The 17,794-nt window shown below is 42.5% G+C and overlaps 1 protein-coding gene and 3 non-coding genes across 4 annotated transcripts; all 4 read left to right on the top strand.

The window, feature by feature from the left end:
• Positions 1 to 5,514: 5,514 nt before the first annotated feature.
• TRNAK-UUU (transfer RNA lysine (anticodon UUU)) lies at positions 5,515 to 5,587 on the top strand. Its single transcript has one exon. It is a non-coding gene; the product is annotated as a tRNA-Lys (tRNA).
• Positions 5,588 to 9,709: 4,122 nt separating this feature from the next.
• Positions 9,710 to 9,781, top strand: TRNAM-CAU (transfer RNA methionine (anticodon CAU)). Its single transcript has one exon. It is a non-coding gene; the product is annotated as a tRNA-Met (tRNA).
• A 1,809-nt stretch (positions 9,782 to 11,590) lies between these two features.
• On the top strand, positions 11,591 to 15,046 carry POM121L2 (POM121 transmembrane nucleoporin like 2). The gene has a single exon (XM_086369858.1). The coding sequence runs from the start codon at positions 11,673 to 11,675 to the stop codon at positions 14,763 to 14,765; it is 3,093 nt and encodes a 1,030-aa protein (XP_086225984.1). The 5' UTR covers positions 11,591 to 11,672; the 3' UTR covers positions 14,766 to 15,046.
• A 1,932-nt stretch (positions 15,047 to 16,978) lies between these two features.
• TRNAI-AAU (transfer RNA isoleucine (anticodon AAU)) lies at positions 16,979 to 17,052 on the top strand. The gene has a single exon. It is a non-coding gene; the product is annotated as a tRNA-Ile (tRNA).
• Positions 17,053 to 17,794: the final 742 nt, after the last annotated feature.

Raw genomic sequence — 17,794 nt, forward strand, 5'->3', positions numbered from 1 at the left:
CTGGACAGTTGAAGATTTGGAAACCAGAATAACTAGTGATTACACAGATGAACATCTGCACCTCTCCAGATGGGATTAGAAGTTTGAGATGCTTAGTCCTAACTGCAGGGTCAAGCTTTAAGTCTTTGCACAATCATTGACTAGCAATGGTGCCTGTGCATAGCATAATTAAACAGAAGACCCATGGTTAGCAACTCAAATTTATACACAAAACTACAACAGGGAGCTATATAAATGGAATTCAGAACCTTTATCTATGAACAAACCATTCCTGTATCCTTTCCAGGCTAAACTCTTGAAATCTGCTTGCACATCCACCTGTGAAAAAACTCATTTATTGTACCCTGGTAGACTGTTCAGCATTTATTCAACAAAATGTTGAGGATCTGCTATTTGACGTGTTCTCCTCTAGATACTGGGATTATATTTCTGAACAAAATGTGCAAAACTCTATCCTCATGGGGTCTGCATTGTAATGGGAAATGCAGACTAGTGAATAAGTAAAATGTGTATGAGTAGATGGTGATAAGTATGAATGAAAAAATATATGTATGAATGAAGAGATAATAGGGATGGCTTTTTTCTTTGTAATGTTTTATAATTTTAAGCATGTTGAACAGGTAAAACTTCACTAATAAAGTGATATTTGAGCAGACCTGAAGGATATGAGGAAATGAGTTAGGCAAATGAGTATTTGGGAAAAGGTGTTTCTAGGCAAAAGAAACAACATATGCAAAGGAATGAGGCAGGAGTATGTCTGACTTGTTTGAAGAAAAGCAAGGAGCTAAAGGGGAGGATAAGATAGGAAGGGAGAGCTCTTACAGGCCGCTTGAGGCGCTTTGACTTTTTTACTGGACAGAAGGGAAACTCTTGGAGAGTTTTGAACACTTGGAGAATTTTGCACTACTTCTGTGTTTAGAATAGACAGGAAAGGGGCAAGGTTAATAGCAGGAGGCCAGTGATGGGTCTACTGCAAAAATTTAGGTGAGAGACTGATAAATTTTCTAGTATGATTGCAGTGGAAATAGTAAAAACTGGTTGGATTATGAGTATATTTTGAAGGTGAAGCTGATGAGATGTAGGATCTGAGCAAAAGCAAAAATTCACAGATGCCTGCACAAAATGGAGTAGTTTTTTTTTTTTTTTTCAGTTCAGTTCACTTCAGTCGCTCAGTTGTATCCGACTCTTTGCGACCCCATGAACTGCAGCATGCCAGGCCTCCCTGTCCATCACCAACTCCTGGAGTTGACTCAAACTCGTGTCCATTGAGTCGATAATGCCATCCAATCATCTCATCCTCTGTCATCCCCTTCTCCCACCTTCAATCTTTCCCAGCATCAGGGTCTTTTCAAATGAGTCAGCTCTTTGCATCAGGTGGCCAAAGTATTGGAGTTTCAGCTTCAGCATCAGTCCTTCCAATGAATATTCAGGATGGATTTCCTTTAGGATGGACTGCTTGGATCTCCTTGCAGTCCAAGGGACTCTCAAGAGTCTTCTCCAACACTACAGTTCAGAAGCATCAATTCTTCAGCACTCAGCTTTCTTTAGACTCCAACTCTCATATCCATACATGACTACTGGAAAAACCATAGTTTTGACTAGACAGACCTTCGTTGGCAAAGTAATGTCTCTGCTTTTTAATATGCTGTCTGGGTTGGTCATAACTTTTCTTCCAAAGAGCAAGAGTTTTTTAATTTCATGGCTGCAGTCACCATCTGCAGTGATTTTGGAGCCCCCAAAATTAAAGTCTATCACTGTTTTGATTGCTTCCTCATCTATTTTTATTATTATTATTATTTTTTTTTTTGCACTGAGATGTGAAAGACTAGTGAAGAGAAAGTTTGGGGGGAGGATTAGGAATTCAGTTTTTGGCAATGTTAAGTATAAAATACTTATCAAGAAGGCAGCTGGATATGTGAATTTGGAGTTGGAAGGAACAGTCCAAGATGGAAAGACTTTTGCATATATGTGGTATTTAAAGACCAAACAGTGGGCATGCTAATGGAAGACTCATACAAGAGATAGTTATAATGCAACATGTAATAAACACTATTGATGGGACTGAAATAATCTCAGGAATTCTGGGTATATTTCAGGAGTTTCTAAACCAGTCTTGAGTCAGCAAAAAGTTCCAGAAGGTAGTGTCTGAACGGAGATCCAAAGGACAAGTAGGGAATGGCAAATGGGAAAGGGAGAAGGAATTCCAAAGGAAATGCAACTTCTTCATTCAAAAGCAAGAGGACATGAAACAAGAATTCCCCTGCCTCCTTCCACTTCAACTCCTCTGTCACAGTTACTCTTCTGTCAGAGGAGGGACTACAGACATTTGGAGGGAAGTTAAATTGGAGAAATTTGATGTTTGAATTCAGTGGGCAATATTTTTGTGGCTTCTAGTTACTTCTGTGTGAAGTTCTTATTTAGCATCTAGCACTGCAATTTCTGGAAGGTACCACTCAGAGGCAGCCTTAAATAACAGGAGCCTTGGTGTGCAGGGACTTCCAAAAGCCCCATTCCCTGAGATCAGCTTCAGAAACAAATATCCTGTTTTCAAACATAGGAACTCCTGGTCCCTGTCAAAACAGACCCAAACATTATCCAATCAGAAATGGAATTCCAAAAAACCTGGCTCCCTTGCAGGCAAAGAAAAATCTTGAGATTTTTGATAGGTTCTTCTCAAGTGAGGGTTTCCTTATGGCTTTGCTCTATTGGCCCCTCCTTGGTTCCCTCTGCAGTTCCTCCTGTGATCCCAGACAAACTTACGGAGAAGCAGGTCAGAGATTGAATATTTGGCAGAATGGGAAAAAGCAGACTTGGTGGAACCATCTGGTTCTCAAGAGGACAGAAAAGAGTCCAAGAAAAGGGAAGAGTGAGCCAGGGGAAGGAAGGAAAAAGACGTGGGAAAAAATAAAAGAAATCATTCTTATGTTTGAAAAACCGTTTGTTGTAACGCAGTTGAGTATCACTTTGCCAACAAAGGTCTGTACAGTCAAAGCTATGTTGTTTTTTTTAATCAGGGCTTATTTTCCTAACATATATAGGATTATCACTTGTTATCAAAGCTGTGGTTTTTCCAGTAGTCATGTGTGGATGTGAGAGCTGTGGACCATAAAGAAGGCTGAGCGCCAAAGAATTGATGCTTTCGAATTGTGGTACTAAAGAAGATTCTTGAGAGTCCCTTGGACTTCAAAGAGTTTAAATCAGTCAGTCCTAAAGAAAATCAACCCTGAATATTCATTGGAAAGACTGTTGCTGAAGCTGGAGCTTCAATACTTTGGCCACATGATGTGAAGAGCAGATTTATTGGAAAAGACCCTGATGCTGGGCAAGACTGGAAGCAAAAGAAGGGGGCGGCAAAGAATGAGACAGTATCAGCAACTCAACGGACAGGAATTTGAGCAAGCTCCAGGAAATAGGGAAGCAGAGAGGAGCCTGGTGTGCTGCAGTCCTGGTGTGCTGCAGTCCATGGTGTCACAAGTGTCTGACACGACTTAGCTTCTGAACAATAACAACAAATTGAATATCAATGAGGGCACATCCATTTATAAGCAGAGTGGAGCCACTGAAGCTTGTTGGACAAGCCAGAGATCAGTGTATTGGAACCAACCTTAGCTGCAAGTGAAAGGTTGTTGTTGAATCACACGAAGACACCGGGATTCTTGGCTCCTGGAGGAGAAGAATTCAATCCGGGGCCAGTGACGAGGCTTGATCGCTCAGAGCTTTTGTGTAATAAAGTTTTACTAAAGTATAAAGGAGATAGAAAAAGCTTCTGACATAGGCATCAGAAGGGGGCAGAAAGAGTACCCGCTTGCCAGTGTTAGCAATGAAATTATATACTCTCCAATGAATCCAAAGAATGTCTGGAGGTTGTAAAGATCTCACCAGACCTACTCCCATAATTTACATTTTAAGATAACAGAATTAGCCAGAAGTTTTAATCCAGAGACTGTCCTTAATCCAGAGACTGTCCTCAGGCAGGATACATTGTTATTATATAATCCTAAGGAATGTAGAGAAGGAAAAAAAGTTTGTCCTTTCTTCTTCCTTGAGAATTCCAGAACCCTCTCTCCTTGGGGACCCCTAGACTCCTTATCAACCTGCCTAGGAAATGACTCTCTCACAAGTTTTCTAACAATTCCATTGTTAAACTATATTCAAACAGTTGAACTAAATCTACTTCTAAATCTTACTTATTTTACCTTTCCTAATGTATTTACTTTTCTAAAATTCATCTCTTGAGAATCAGTCTACCATAGAAGTGTGGCACTCAAGTCCCACGTTCTCAGCTTCCGTGGAAAATTTTCAGCCTTCTGCTTGAAAAATTAAGACAATTCTGATAAATTAAGACATTTGACTGTGACACACTGCCCTGGGGTGCTCTCCTCTCTGATTCCCATCATGGGAACAACTGGAAAAACAATCCTTCAAGCTGTTGTTGTTGTCTTTTTTTTTTTTTTTAATGTGGCCTGTTTTTAAAGTCTTTATTGAATTTGTTACAATATTGCTTCCATTTTATGTTTTGGTTTTTTGGCCATGAGGCATATGGAATCTTAGCTCCTGAAATCTGTGTCTCCTGCATTGGAAGGCAAAGTCTTAATCACTGGACCTCCAGAGAAGTCCCAAGACGATTTTGTATACAACTTCATGGAGGAGGGAGAATGACAAATTCCACATTTACTTCTATTACCTCCTCCATTAAAGGGTTTTTCAAATTATTATCTGTTTATCATGCCTTGGTTATGTGCAAGTAGATGCAGATTAGCACAATCCACAGGAAGTATTTTTAATATTCAAAGGAAATAACATCAAATTTCAATATTTATATCTGTATTTGGTACAGAGAAGCATGGTAGGAAGATCAAGAAAAGACTAAATGCAAAATGTTGTATTGGGATAAAGTTCTGTGAGAGACATGAAATAGAAAAAATAAATTGAAGTAAGTATGAGATTTCTTTTCTCTCTCAATAGATGTCATGCATATGTTGTCACTTAAGTCCTGTCCGACTCTTTGTGATGCTATGGACTGTAGCCTGCCAGGCTTCTCTGTCCTTGGGATTTTCCAAACAAGAATACTGGAATCAGTTGCCAGGCCCTTCTCCAGGAGATCTTCTCTACCCAGGAATCGAACCCATGTCTCTTTACATCTCCTGCATCGGCAGGCGGATTATTTACCACTAGTGCCAATAGATGTTGGTAGGTGTTAAGTTATTATAGTTTTAAAATTCCTTTGATACAAGTCATTATATCTTTCAGCAAAAATAGAAATTTATGAAGAAAAATGTTAAATGTCCACTGGAAAAAATGTGAGGGGGAATGTCAAATTTGTCAAAATTATCTTGTACGTGTGTGTGTGTGAGTTCGGTCATGCCCAACTCTTTGCGACACCATGGACTGTAGCCCTCCAGGTTTTTGAGAATATTGGAATGGGTTGCCATTTCCTTACTTTGGGGGATTAAAAAATGCCCCCAAAGTCATTGAAGTGTACAAGGGAAACAAAGTAAGCCAAGTATTCTTAGAGCCTGGGTAGCTCAGTCGGTAGAGCATCAGACTTTTAATCTGAGGGTCCAGGGTTCAAGTCCCTGTCCAGGCGGGAGGTTTGAGTGCTTTCCTGTGTTAGAGGATCCTGACTTTTTATCTCAAGGAAAATTTGGCTACAACTTTGACCACTTTCACCTGCGTAGAGTGAGGAAACACCAAGAAGTCAGTCACCTTCAACCTTAACCAGTAGCTGAGATTTGATATTGTGTTTTAAGCAGAAGGAGATCTTAGCAGTTCTTAATAATGGAGACCTCCTGAGGAACACAGTATAAAATGCTTAAGTGAAATGAAGTGAAGTCGCTCAGTCGTGTCTGACTCTTTGAGACCCCATGGACTGTAACCTTCCAGATTCCTCTGTCCATGGGATTCTCCAGGCAAGAGTACTGGAGTGGGTTGCCATTTCCTTCTCCAATAAAATGCTTACAGCCCATGAAATATAAGAAAGCTATCTATTCCTTTAGACTAGGGTGTACTAGAAAAGGAACTGGAAAGTATATTTGTCGAGTAAAGTATTCACTGGGTCAGGACTTCTAGATTTTCAGTTATTCTCTCTCACAACTGAGCTACTTAGCAGATGGGAAAACCCTGCTGCACTAAGCCATGGTAATGTCACTCTAATGATAAACATAAATGGTAGGAAGTTATTTCACAAATACTGCAGTATAATCTTAGGTGAAATGCTCATCCTACCCAAAAATATTGGCATATTTTACAATCCATTTCTGCAATTCTGTCCAATTGTGTCTTGATACAATTTCTTACTCAGTGAATTGTATTTTTCTTTAGAAATATACATTTCCTCCCTCCATCTCTGTGGTAGGATTGTACTTCCCATTTGAAGATTATATGATGGTTTACATAGAAAATCTTAAGGAGCTAAAAGCAAACAAAAATCCTTCTAGAACTAATAAGTATGTTTAGCAAAGTCACAGAATACAAGATCAAAATAGAAAAATCAATTGTATTTCTATGTACTAGCAATAAAAAATGGACACCAAAATTAAAATACAGTGTTTTTTTTTTTTAAAGTAAAGAAGCACTTAGATAAAAATCTACCCAAACATGTGAACATGTGCCTGCTGGAAACAGCAAAACTACAAAATTCTGATGAAAACAAAGGCTTAAATAAATGGAGAGAGATTCTGTGTTCATTGATCATAAAACTCAACATAGCAAAGATGTCAACTCTCCTGAAAATGATGTACAAGTTTAACATAATTTAACATAATTCCTATCACAATCCAGGAAAGATTTTTTTGTAGCTATAGACATGACTATTCTAAAATTTTTGTGGAAAATCAAATGAGTTAGAATAACTAGAATGATTCTGAAAAACAGGAATAAAGTGGAAGAAATCATTCTTATGATTTCAAGACTTATTGTATAGCTACAGTGTAATAAAGAGTGTACATTAATTGGAAGAGGGATAGATATATGTCAATGAAACAGTATAGAAAATACAGAAACACCACATACAACTACATCTAAATCAGTTTTTACAAAAATGCAAAAGCAATTCAGTAGAGGAAGAAAAGTCTTACTTTTTTCTCATGATTGTGGGAGAGTAATTGGATACCCATTTTATCCAAATTAAAAGATGCTTGCTCCTTGGAAGAAAAACTATGATAAACCTAGATGACATATTAAAAAGCAGAGATGTAACTTTGCCAACAAAGATCTGTCTTGTCAAAGCTATGGTTTTTCTAGCAGTCATGTACGGATGTGAGAGCTGGACCACAAAGAAGACTGAATGCCAAAGAACTGATACTTTCAAACTGTGGTGCTGGAGAAGACTCTTGAGAGTCCTGTGAACAGCAAGAAGATCAAACCAGTCAATCCTAAAGGAAATCAACCCTGAATATTCATTGGAAGGACAGATGCTGAAGCTGAAGCTGAAGCTCCAATACTTTGGCCACCTGATGTGAAGAGCCAACTCACTGGAAAAGACCCTGATGTTGGGAAAGACTGAGGACATGAGGTGAAGGAAGTGACAGAGAATGAGATGGTTGGTTGGCATCATCAACTCAATGGACATGAGTTTGAGCAAACTCCCAGAGACAGTGAAGGACAGGGAAGCCTGGTGAACTGCCATCCATGGGGTCACAAAGAGTCAGATACAAATGAGTAACTGAACAAGAATTGGATATCTATAGGCAAAAGAAGCAAACCTCAGTTATATCTCATATTTTATTTAAAAATTAACTGAAAATGCTTTATAGCTTTAAAATAAAACATAAAACTGTAAAACTTTTGGAAAAAAATGTGAGAATATTTGGGGGACTTGGTGCTTGATGGAGAGATAATAGGCATAACACCAAACACAAGTCCATAAAAGACAAACTTGACTAACTGGATTTCATCAAAATGAAAAACTTTCACTCTGCAATAGACTGTGCTGAGAAAATTAAAAAAGAGTTATAGACTGAGGGAAAATATTTGCAGATAACATATCTGACAAAGACATATCTAGAATACACAAAGACCTCTCAAAACTCCTTTTTAAAACAACAATCAATCCAATTAGAAAATGGGCAAAAAACATGAAGGGACATTTTACCAAAGAGGATATACAAATGGGAAATAGCACATGAAAATATGTTCAATATCACTAGTCATGTAGGAAATATAAATAAAGACCATGATGAGATATCACTATACACCTATTATAAGAGATAAAATAACAAATGGTAACAACTGCTAAAGGTTGGCAAGAATGCAGAGAAACTGAATTTGTCATACATTGCTTATGGGAATGTAGAATGGTAAAGCCACTCTGAAAAACAGTTTGTCAGTTTCTTAAAGAAACACCATACAACTCAGCAATTCAACTCCTAGACATTTATCCTGGAACAATGAAAACTTATATCCATACAAAACTGTGTACATTATTATTTATAGAAACTTTATTTGTAATAGCTCAAAACCTGAAAACAACCAAAATGTTCCTTAATAGGTGAATAGGTTAAAAACTGCTATATCTATACTATGGAACACTATTCAACAGTAAAAAAAAAAAAAAGAATGAACTATTGATACACAAAACCTCAATACATTATCTTTGCAACTTCATGTGAATTTATAAGTATTTATAATAATTTCATGTGAATTTATAATTATTATTTCATTGGAATAATGTATTTATTGTATAACATACACACTTTCTCTTCCTCATGGACTTGGCCATGTGGCTTAGTTTGACTAATGAAATGCGAGTGGAAATGTCCAGTCTAATGTATCAGAGAAGCCTTCAGCTCACAGTACTAAAGATAAAAGGCTTTTTACCTTCCAGATTGGCCCTCTCTAGCGTTGTCACAAAGGCATCTGCAAACAAGAGCTATGTTCAGGAACTTTCCAAAGGTTCTGCTCTCTAACACGGGAAAAAGAAGGGCCTATCTATAAAAAAAAAAAAGAAAGAAAAAAATCATTTTTTTAAAGTCGAAACGACCCCAAACGAGATGCAATCGAAATTTTGACCCCCGTGTAATAATTTGAATAACAAACTAAGTTTATTGCAGGCACACCGTCCTTGTGAAAATCTTGCCCCCTTGCAAGCGAATAAAACATCTTTTATTCAAGGATTTTCTATGAGATTTTCGATAAACAACACAGGAGATGGTTAACACGATTCCTGTCTGATGGCACCAGAGCTGGCTACACGACTTTCGAGATTCTCCCCGAGAAGGGTCCATCCTGAGTTTTGCTTTGCGGGCGCTTCCTCTGCTCTTTCTGAAAGGCTAGCGGCTCCAGGTAAAGAACCCGCCTACCGATGCAGAAGACTCAAGAGATGTGGGCTCGATCCCTAGGTCGGAAGATTCTTCTGGAGAAGGAAATGGCAACCCACTCCAGTATTCTTGCCTGGGAAATCACAGTCCGTGGGGTTGCAAAGAGTTGGACACGACTGAGCTCGTATGCATGCATACATACATAGCTGCTTCGGGAAGGGGGAAAGGTGCTGGGGAGGGGTACGTTGATAAGCTTGGTCACTCTTTGGCAGATTGGAAAATTGCAGATCTGGAAGTGATGATCCGAGGTCATCTGATTATGGAAAAGCAGATCTTCTATGTGTAAGGGAGAGAGAGGGGAGGCGGAAACCATCAGAATGAAAAGAAATATATATATCACAAAAGGTGTTATAATCTTTGAAAGGAAAAACAGTGAGACTGCTTAAGAGGTGAGCAGAGTGGCGCAGCGGAAGCGTGCTGGGCCCATAACCCAGAGGTCGATGGATCGAAACCATCCTCTGCTAAGAAGGTTTGTTTTACACCTGTTTATTTTCGGTAAGAGTCAGACACGACTGAGCGACTGAACTGACTGATTTCCGCTAAACTTTATTCCAGCCAGGATACAAGAACAGAAACTAAGTCAATTTCTACATCTTCCATGTTTAATCAATAAAAATTCACGAGTTTGATAATCCTCTAGTTTGGGTTGTTTCCCACCTTACTTTAAAATCCCACGATTCTCCCACTAGGCAATTCCAAAACTCTTCTATCTGAAATGGCACACTACTCCGAATTGTAAAGTTCCTTCCATCCCTGATGTCCAGCAGAAGAGCAATTGGAAATATTCTTTCTGTCGAGGTGGTCTTATACATTGTATGCTACCTCATAGAGAAAGAAGTGATAAATTCCATATTTGCTTCTGTTACATCTTCCAGTAAAGAGGTTTTTCAACTTATTATTTACTTAAGATGTTTTGATTGGTTGCATTCTATTAGTAAATGCAAATATAAATTAAACCCCAAATTTGCTTATAACAGATTTGTGGTATCACTAAATATTAAAATTTCAGATTTCAATGTTCATACTTCTTTGGTACAGACTAGTATAGTAGGATTATCGAATAAAGACTTTAAGCGTAAACATACATTATATTGGCATAAGATTCTATAGAAATGCAAGTTCAAGGAGAAAGAGACCGATGAAGTGGGAAATGTCTGGACCCATTTTTGGACGGTGTGGGTTTTGAAGGGAACCCTCTCTCCGAGTTCCTTAATTTAACCTTGAAATGATCTTTCTTCAAAGAGTTGTCTTCAATCCATGCCAATTTTATTATTAGGAGTTGTTCTAGAAATCTTAAAACATTGTTTTTTAATTTCTCAGAATGTTAGTCCCCTAGTTCACCCTGGGTTAGTGTGAATACTCAACCTCAAATTAAATCTCCCACTCCTTTGCTCCCCTCCGAAAGCCTCGACCGCACTGGGCAAGGGGAGGATAGCAAATAAGAGATAGTCTGGGTGGCTGAGCTAGCGACTAAGCCAGGTGCCTGCGGAGGCGCTCAGGTTCGCGGCTGGCAGACAGGTAATCCCTTTGGCTCAGTCCGAAACCTCGAGACCCCTCCAGACTGCTGTAGCGCCTGTAGAAGCAGTACGAACAATCGGAGGGTAAGCCAGATTCAGTCTCCAGGGGGCGACCATGGATGGTGGGGCTGCGTCGGGAGTTTGTCATCCAGGAGGCAATGACTGACCCCTACTGGCTGCAGGAACGAAAAGGCAAAGGAAAGAAGTGCGGGAATCCCCACCCAGCAAATCCCGCTTGAGTTGCTCCTGGCTGCTGGCGCCAAGAATGCAGTCTGGGCTGCACAGGTCCTCGCGTCCGAGTCTCCAGTCTTGCGCTCCCGCGAGCTCCCCGACCCCGACTAATCCTGAGGCACTCGGACTGCACTCATTATTCCGACTCCAGGGAACAGGAGGGCGCATGGATCAGGCCCGCCGCCCGTAGCCTGGCCCCTTCCCGCCGGCCTCTGCGGTAATCTGGAGACTCCGCGACTGCCCAGCTCTAGCTCTGCGTGCCTGGGTGAACTCCGGCCGCGCGCTTCCTTTCAATCCCTCTCCGCCTGCCGCGCGCTGCAACCTGGAGAGGAAAGAACAGAGGCCCGAGCGTCCAGTTTCTGCCTCAAAATAGCCGAGCAGGCCACCCCGACCGCCGACATCCCGTGTGTCCTCTGTTTTCACCGGCTGCTGACTTTCGGATACCGGACCTGGAGGATGTGGAGCGCCCCGAGACCCTTGCTCTTTCCTCGTGCCGGGATGCTAACCGTCATCCGAACACTGCGCACTTCGACCGCGGCTGGGTCGTCGGAAACCTCGGGAGCGGAAACTCTAAATCCAAGTCATCGACTTCGCTTCATTGATCCGCATGGGCAGTTACCTGGGCAAGCTGGGACTTTCGCCATCATCCCCAGCAGAAGGGCGCACAGACTTGTCGGAGAGGCCAGTGAACCGCCGGCTAACTCAGTCCCTTCATCAAGTCTACCGGATTCAGCAAGTCCATCGTACCCACCCCGCCCCTCGACACAGACCTGCGAGAAGGCCGCCGGACTGGGATCCTACCAACCCCACCGCGTGGATGGTCCATGAGGCTTGGAGGCGCTTTCCCATGAAGAGATGCCAGAATTCCATCATGGGGCCTCTTCCCTCAGACTGGTGGGAAGGTTACTTCAAGCGGAGTATCTGGTCTCTGCGGCACCCTAGGGCAATATGGAGCCCGGTGACCATCAAGATCGTTCCTCCTGCGCGGACAGTGCCCCCCTCCGCTTCCCCAGCAGAGGTAATCAACTCTGCAGGGCTCTCGCCCTCTGAGAGGCTCCCAGACCCCTGTGCAAAGGAAACGGTGCTGAGGGCCCTCAAAGAGTGCAAGAAGGGGAAAGTGAGGTTTGAAGAACCACTGTTTCATGAGAGCTTTGACTGTAAGAGAAGTATTCCAGAGACCAGACTATCTGCATTTAAACCTCTGGTTAAAGAGGGAGTCCTCACTTCTTTTGTGCCTAGGCCGGGGCCTCTGAATAGAAGCCTCAACCCTTGGAGCTCAGATCACAGCTTGAATAAGAGGCCCGGTTGCTCCTCCATGGACTCCTTGACCAGCACACACACAGGCGACTCCCTTAACTCCAAAAGAAATGCTATCTCAAGCTCTTTCAGCTCTTCTCGAGATTTCTCAGAACCTTGGAAGAAAAGTATTCCCAGTGCATCACTCCAGATACCAGAGTGGCCAGTAAAAAAGAAAGAAAAAGGTCATCAGTCTCACCTTCCAGTCCCGCTGGTATCAGACGAGTCTCCAGAAACATCTGGCAGCTCTGGACAGCAAAATCAGTTTCCACTGCTTCCATCTAGCCCTGAAAACCTGCTGTCTCTCACTCCACCTCCCCAGCTTGGTCATCCAGTCCCTGAAGACCTGGCCTTATGGAAGAAAGCTGGACTCCAATCGAGCAACAAAGCCAGAGAGAATACAATTGAGAGCACCACAGACTCTGTCCCTGAGTCTAGGTCTGCTATTCAGCCTTCCCTGTCTCTCACCCTGCCTCCTGCAGGCACAGCTCCAACCCAGAGCACTGATCTTCAGTTGGAAAGTTTAAATAAGTTACAGAAGTCTCCAGGTCCACCGGACTTCCCACAGCCCACTGGAGAGGTAATCAGTGCAGCCCACTCACCTCTGACAACAGCAAGCCTGCCAGCCCCATTTGGGTGCTCACAGTCAGACCCCCTTTCAGGCATCTCTTCGGACTCAAAACTCCCAGCTACTTTCATCCATCTGACCCCTGTTTCTCCCACATCACCAGTCACTGGCACCACACGGCTACCTTTGGCTTCTCAGGCTGCCGTGCACCTAGACTCATCTGCTGTTATCCCTACAGCCCCCGCTACGCAAAGTACTTCGTTTAGACTGATGAGCAGCCCAGCTCCCCATCCTTCTGCATCTGTGCCTCCTATTGCAGCTTCTGCTGACCACATGTCAAAACCCATTTTAGGGCTCCCACCCAATAGTGAGACTGGGACCTCCTTATACTCTAGAATTTCAGTCACAGCTGCTCCATCTTCAGCTCCGGGTACCTTAACTCCCACTTTCAGGCCTATCTTTGGCAGTGTAAGACCACTTAAAACTATGCCCATGATAGCTCCTTTCTCTTTCAAGCAGGCCTCTCCTCCACCTACCCCTGCTTCTCCCCATCTCTTCCATGGCCTGGTCAAGGCTACCTCTGTAGTCATGTCCACCACACCAGCCAACACATCCAAAGACTCTCTTAAGCCACCTTTCGATTTTGGTGTAGTGAATGTTACCAGTACCATGGGCAACACTTACTCCATCCCTTCCACTTGCCATACTTTCCTTCTTGGGGCTGCCTGTGCCTTCAAGGGCAGTTTCTCCCCAGCTGCAGGCTTCATTTTGCCACCATGCCAACGTCCTACCATACCTACTGTACACACAGTCACTATCTTTAGCCAGGTTCTTCCCAGTGCTGTCCAAATATCCCCTACCAGGAGCACTGCCAATTTTAGGGCTAGCTCTCTCTCCGCTTCAGCCCTAGGAAACACCAACCAGCCTGCATTTTCATCCAGGATCTCCAGTTCAACCTCAGCATTCACAATTCCCTTGGGGTCAGGCCCAAGGCCACCTTTTTCACTATCCCTGGGAGCAACTCCCCAGCCTGCATTTGGAATTGCATATGGGCAGAAGCAAGGAGCCCCCCAACCCGCCCTTGGCCCAAGCTTTAGTAGCTCTCTCATTTTTGGAAACTCAACAGTGGCATTCTCAACCCCATCACAAACTCTGACTCAACCATCCTTCAACAGTCCCACTCAGTCAGCCTTTGGAGGTTTGGCACCATCAGCCTCCACCTTTTGCATCCCTACCAACCTCCGGCCAGATGTTAACAACACTCCAGTAGCTTTTCCCTTTGGTCAGGCTAATACAAATGGTTTTGGAGTTGTTACCCCAACCCACCGGACTGGGGCTTGTGGCTCAGTGTTTGGTAGCACAGCCCCAAGACCTTTTGACTTTGGGGGATTAGTAACCCCTATGGACTGTGGTGAGACTGGGGTCAGTGTGACTGCTCCAGACATGAGTTCCAACTCCAGAGCATTCAGCACTGGAGCAGTGCCAAGTGGGACAACTAACACCATCACACCCTTGGGTAAAGGCTGGGGCCCAAAAAACCAGGGCCTGACCAGCCAGGGCACACCTTTTGCCTTGGGGAGGGCCAACATTTCTGCAAGAAAAACTATGTTTAGGGGCCCTTCCATGGATCCCTTTGCTCAGAGCACTCCTGTCCTTGGACCAGTTAAGGCAGGCAGCAGTTTTGGCTTTGGGATGCATTCTTCACCTCCCCAGGGCTCTGTTGGAAAAGGATCTTTCAGATCGCCAGCCTCATCATTTTCCATTGGCACAAAATCAAAAACCTCAAGAAATAGGGAGCAAGGGCATTCTCGAAGGCATCATTCCCATAAGAAATAACCTGTGTTCCTTGCCATTCATACTGTGATGTGGACCTCTGTGTAGTGACTTGCCTCAGCATCTTCTAAGTCTCTACAGCAAAAATACCCGAGATCTAAGGTGAGAGCTTTGCACATTCATCCTGTGGTCCTAATCTACATTCTAGAAGACAATGAAAGACTAAAGTATCAGTGATAATAGCAGACTGGAACTGAGTGGAACTAAATCTTTGGAACTGAACAGAGCCTTGCCTTCCCCTCCCTGCCCATTTCTTTCTGTGTCAAGAATGAGCTCAATCAGGACACTGTCTCCTGCTTTTTTTTCTGGAAACAGACATGACAGAGAAGCAACAAATACAGCCCTCTTGCAACTCTGGAAGGTGGAATAGATTCTTTCTAAATCTCAGCCTTCTTTCATTTGGCCCAAAGAAGTGGTTCCTTTATCTGATTCCCTAGGGCAACCGAGTCCTCATTTCTCTCACCTTTGTTCCTCAATCAGTTTTCAGAGAAGCTTTTATTTTTTTTAATTTTTATATATTTTTGGAGAAGCTTTTAATGCAGTTTGACCTTGAATCCAACTTTTCCTTGAGGATCAGTAGTTAACCCATGAGAGTACCCACAGGAGGGTTGGGGAGAAAAAGATACAGTGGTGCAATCTTGCTTCTGCTCTTTACACCATAGGTCATAATTCCTCCAGTATGAGCCAGAAATGCTCAGTTAGGGAACCAAAGCTTACATTTCATTTTTTCTTTTAATTTGTATAATACCTTATATAGTCACCCTTTACATTCACATCTCTCCTAGCTGAGGTAGGTAGGGCAGTAAAACTCTTGGACCTGAGGAATAAAAAAGTACATAACCAATGCGAGGTCTATGAGTAAGCCTCAACATATTCCTTAGCACTTATCATCCTAATGAAAAACAAAAAGGCAAGAATGACTCCCTGAATACATCTATCTCCTGCTTTATGGATACCTTGAAAGAGACATAATTGGAAAAACAATCTTAAATTGGTTGATACAATAAAACTAAATTATTGAAATGAGTTTATGGTATAGGAATTACTATCGAACTCATGTCTATTCTGAGGCAGAGAGATAGTAAGAAACTTGCCCAATCTCAACCAGTTAGTAAAGGTTAGATTTGGGACTTAAACCCTCTTGGGCTCCAAAGTCTGTGCTCACTTATCCCTCCCTACAGCAAATCACCAAAGTTAGAACTCTAACCCAGGTATATATGACTCTAAATATTCATGCTATTTCACCTTTTAAAGACATTCCACAATTCAGGATTGCTATCTTATAGAGTGGGGTGGGATAAGAGAAAAAGTATGAGACCTTTTCTACTACTCTTTACATGATAATTTAGCATTTATATAGTGATGGCTATATGCCCTGTATTGTGCTTTGCACCAGACGTTCAGAGGAGATGGAAGCTCCTGCTTTGGAGATAATAGTTTAGCGGGTTGATTGGTCAGTAGCCAGTGATTTCAGAACAAATGGCAAAGGCTGGGGGAATGTAAGCAGAAGACAGAAGTTCATCTTACCAAAGAAGTCTTTGAACTCGATTTCTGTTTCAAGGTGTGTATTCTGGGAATAAATTGGGGAAGGGTATTACAGACCAAAGACAAAACACCTGCACAGGATCATCCAGAAAACAGAGCAGATCTGTTGGGATAACTGTTCAAGGAGTCTGACAAGCTTTGGGAGAAGCAGGGGCAGATCATAGATATGCTATAAACCATGTCCAGCGGTGTGGATCGGGTTCCAAATACAATGGAAAATCCTGGAAAGATTTTAAGTTAGGAAAACACAAGTTTGGGTTTATATTGCTCTAGTTGCCCTGTGAGGAAGGAATCAAATGGAGACAGACTGGAGGCTGGAAATGTGTGGTAGACTGTGGAGACACCAACAAACAAGACAGATACACCTTCTATTGAGGTAATTGCCTGATTAACAACCACCATCAGAATAGTTTGAGCCAGGCCCCAAAGAAGTACAGTTCACCGAGGCCAAATGTTTTTTTCTCTTTTTCTTTCGTAACTCCAAGATGGGGGAAGAGTGAAATAGGAACAATGTGAAGATTTTAAAAATTAATGGTAGCTTTTGGTTGTTTCGGGTTTTTGTGTTCGTTTCTCTTCTGCCATTCCCAGCTTTCTGCCCCCAAGAATTTGAAGAAACCATTTTGTTTCATTTTTATTTAATTGGATGAAGAGGAACAGGACAAGCGTCAGGTGGCTGGTTGGCTCAGTTGGTTAGAGCATGGTGCTAATAATGCTAAGGTTGTGGGTTCAATCCCTGTATGGGCCAACTGGCATGAAGTGATATTTTTGCTACATTTACACACAGATGAGAATTCTGGTCTCATATCCACTAGGGTGTCACAATTACTGCCTGAGAGATAAAGCTGGTTGAAATCCTTGATTTCCCCGAAGGTAGAAGTCCTGTAAAGAATCTGCCTGCAATGCAGAAGACCCAGGTTCCATCCCTGCCTGGAGAAGGGAATGGCAACCCACTCCAGTGTTTTTTCCTGGACAGTCCCAAGGATAGAGAAGCCTGGCGGGCTACAGTCCATGCATCCTGAAGAGTCAGACACGATTGAGCGACTAAGTGCAGCACATTGAACCCCATCTACAGGGCAAAAGGGTAGCAGTGAGTGACCAGCAAGGAAAGTAGAGAGGCTCTGGGCATGTTTTTCCGCTAGATAACTGATTCTGCAAAGAAACTGAACTTCTTGTACTATATTCATCTATAAATAAACTGTGAAACCATCGACGCTTTCTACACTTCCACACTTAGGTTTTAACTAGTTCAGCAAAGGATGAAACAAGGTTTTTAAAATGACAGGTGAAAAAAAGTATTAATATCAACACAGCAGTAAAGAATAGTGAAAGTTGGACAGTAGCCTACCAGGCTCCTCTCTCTATCGAATTATCCAGGTAGAGTGGGAAGCCATTCCCTTCTCCAGGGTATCTTCCCCATCCAGAGATGGAACCATGGCTTCCCACACTGCATTGCAGTCAGATCTTTACCATCTGAACCACCAGCTAAA

This window comes from Bos grunniens, chromosome 23 (genome assembly GCF_055505025.1).
Source record: "Bos grunniens cultivar Pamir isolate PY7600 chromosome 23, Bosgru_T2T1.0, whole genome shotgun sequence".
Classification (NCBI taxonomy): Eukaryota; Metazoa; Chordata; class Mammalia; order Artiodactyla; family Bovidae; genus Bos; species Bos grunniens.